Source organism: Bactrocera latifrons, unplaced genomic scaffold (genome assembly GCF_001853355.1).
Source record: "Bactrocera latifrons isolate USDA-ARS-PBARC rearing strain unplaced genomic scaffold, ASM185335v1 scaffold_160, whole genome shotgun sequence".
NCBI lineage: Eukaryota > Metazoa > Arthropoda > Insecta > Diptera > Tephritidae > Bactrocera > Bactrocera latifrons.
Genome location: NW_017535075.1, coordinates 325,450 through 329,050, shown reverse-complemented (window position 1 = coordinate 329,050; position 3,601 = coordinate 325,450). Strand labels below are relative to the sequence as shown.

The window sequence follows — 3,601 nt, the reverse complement described above, 5'->3', positions numbered from 1 at the left end:
GAAGTGAAAAATTTCATGCCAAATATATATAATATAATGTAGTTAAACGTAATCAATTATAGAAATCGGTTTCCAAAGTTTTTATGATATATTCTGTTTGCAATTCTGATGAAGAGTATATATAAAGCCTAAGCGTTCTACCAAATCAAAAACCTTTTCTATGTAAACCCTTTTTGTCTATCCTTTAAGATTTATTTGCCGCATGAAGAGCTGATTTATAACTATTTTTGCATATATAAGTCGTTACTGTTGCCTCGTGCCTCCAACTCCAAACAGTGCAACTTAAATAATTGTAAGTGTGTTTATATGTTCATATGCTTATTTCTTGCTTATGCTACCTCGAAATCACCAAAATAATGTCATACCTCTGCTATAAGTGTGTAATGAAACAGAGCAAAATTTTCCACATTTTAATCTATTTTGTTGCAAGCATTTTGAACCGTTTCTCTCTTTCCTCCTCTTTCCAGTTCACCCAGAGCCAAAAATCCCATTGCATTACCAACAGTTAATGATGCGAAAAGCAGTTATGCGCCGAATTTGGTAAGTTTTTTTTTTTAAATTTATTTTTTATTATTATTTCTTTAAGTGTATTTGCATGCAATTACCGTGAAGTTAATGCTTTTTCCTATAAAAAGCGTAATTAGCTGAATTCCACACTAAAAAGTGCAACATATTTGTATGTAAGAGTATAAGTGAGTTGGTTTTTCTTCACTCAAACTAGCGCACACACACATTTTGGCGCGCAAACGAAGAAAATTATTCAAGCGTTATGGCATTTAATTAAGAAATTCATAAATTTAATAGTTGTTGTGAAGTGGGTATTTGTTTTTGTTGCAATGATTGCATTTGTAAATAGTACAGTGCATAACTACCTACTCACATATGCACTCGTATAAGCATACTTCAATTAAGTGGAATTTTGAGCGCTTTTCATGAACCCTGTAGGAAATATGAGCTGTACAAAATTTATATTTCTTATTGGATGTGGATATTATGAAACTTTTTAGCTAAATGTAAGCGAGAAATAAATATTTTAATATATTCTAAGAAAATCGTAATATTTTTTTTTGAATTAAGAGTGGTCATAAAGCAAGTTCATCTTACCAGTGAATGAAGTTTGTACTAAAATTATGTACAAAAAATATTTTCAAAATGTTTTCGGTACAAAAATTTGTTGCCAAAAATATTTCGGACGCCTTCAAGGATAACTCAGCGAATACCTGACTTATATAATCACTTAACTCATCTCAATTCAGACCACTCACATCACTCTTCACCTAAAAAAGTGCTAACAATTCCTATAGGGCAATATCTCTTCACAAGTGGACTTGTAAATAGTAAACAGATTGCTACAAAATTAAATTAAGGCTATAATGATACTATTTTTGCCTGTTCAAAAGCAAAATGGTTGCTTATATAGTAGGTTGTTAACGAAAAAATATTGTTTCTCTAATATAAATCACAAACTGTATATTTTCCACTTATGTACTTCGGACAAATTTAACATTATAACATACTGAAATAAGTGTTAGCTAAATCTGCCACTCAAATATATGTTTAGATAAGTGTAGGCATTATCGTATTTTGCATTTAAAAAGTAAAAAAACGCAATCAAATGCTAATGGAGTACAAATAACAAGCAATCTCGAAAAAATCCCGAAATTTCGGCACTCTAACGGAATATTATTAACACGGCAGAACATTTTACAGACAATTTTCGTACAAAAATAAATTTCTACTAAATCCCGAAAGTAAAATGTTTAAGTTTCGCTGTGTTATCGAGATACCGAAGCGATATAAATAAATAAAATATAATATAATATACATAATAAATCGCAAGAACTATTCTAAGACATCCCAAATTAAGCATTTTCACAACTTTATTGACCAAAATTTTAAAATGGCTACACAATCGTAGTCGACTTTTAAGCGCAAAATGTGTCATAAATTATTATCTTGACTGTTGCAAAGAAAAGTATAATAAAAGTAATATTATAATAATACACAATCTAAAATTGTTGTTTTACAAAACACAAAAATCCCGAAAAAATCCCGAACCCGAAACCGCCATTTCGGGACTCTACAAGAATATTATTGACATTGTACAATATTTTAAAGACAATTTCGGTATATAATTTACTTTTTAATAAATCCCGAAAGTTAAATGTTTGCGCTTTGTTTTGATATCGGGATTACACAACGTAAAAGCTAACCACATGCTTTACTTTAAAACGCATATCAAATTAAATAATTTTTCCACAATTTAATAACCCAAATGCAAAAATAACAACGAAATTTTAGTCTACTTGTAGGCGCTTACTGCATGTAATTGGCATAAATTACGATCCAGACATTCTGTGATTGCAAAATTTTCTTCGAGCAATTAGTATTGGTAATTAGAACTTAAATGTACATATGTACATATATAAGTTTATAGATACAAAAATATTATCATAAATAACACAGGTGTCTATAGTAGTTCCAAAACATTTGTTATTATAATAATTGCCACAGTCTCGGTTGACCCAGTCACAGCGACAATGACAATTATTATTTATTTATGCATCAGTATGAGTGTGTTTGTGTGTGAATTTGTGTGTGAATATGTGTGCTCTGCAATCCCACATGCCATGTTGCATTTTTGCAACGACAAATTAATGGGTCAAAGATACGAGCGTACGATTATTTCTACAGTCTGTAACATAAATATGTTTCTTTGACGGTATAAATAGCTCATTAGCATCAATAATGGAAATGCATAAAATCACTGTTGGTTATACATATACATATATACATACATATTCATGTTTGCTGTTGTATGAGTGCATAGCTAAATTCACACTCGTTAATTTGGCGCCTTAAATAAATGAAGAGGTGAGATGTGAGGCGACCGGCATGTTAGTACCACTCCTGGGCATATTTGTAGACTTGTTGTGTAGGCATTTAAAGCTCGCATATTAAAGATCTTACAAATTTAGATGTCACTGCATATTTTATTTACTATGGGCAAAAAAATAGTAAGACTTTTTAATTTAAATTTCTTGGTTGTGCCTTATCACTCATGCTTAATTTAATAACTTAGTGCGAGTTATGGCATGATAACGGACACTACATACTGCTAAAAATAGATAAAAATCTGCTGATAAGCAGATACTTTTACGTTTTTATAAGCTATCAACAAAACACAACCCTAAAGCGCGGTAATATTGCTATGAAACGAATGTGCATATATGCCCAGTAGGAAATTCTGTAAATGTAAATATAAACGATTGTGTTAGATAATAACTTAATAGAAATTGTGATTTAAGCACTTTCCTGAGAAATTGTTTCAAGGTACCAGGATAAAATATACAGTTAGTAAGGCTTAGAAATCGATTCAAAATTTCGAATTCTGGTGTCAGGTGGTATTGTGAGTGTGGAGAAAAAAATTTTCATGCCAACCTACCCAACAGTTGCGTGATTTAATTAAAAGAATACATATTTAAAATTGGTATGTAATTTCCACTGTCCGTCAGGGCTTACAAATATTATACCTATACATACATATCTTATAAATAATCAAATATTGTCGGTATTTTTTGAAACTCGAGTAGCAACGATA

At 30.6% G+C, this 3,601-nt stretch overlaps 1 protein-coding gene across 1 annotated transcript in view; it reads left to right on the top strand.

The window, feature by feature from the left end:
- LOC108966466 overlaps window positions 1–3,601 on the top strand; it is a 285,646-nt gene that overhangs the window by 257,218 nt on the left and 24,827 nt on the right. The window contains exon 8 of the mRNA XM_018929386.1: window positions 468–540. Coding sequence (XP_018784931.1) covers window positions 468–540 — 73 coding nt within the window. The remainder of the gene's footprint in view (window positions 1–467; window positions 541–3,601) is intronic.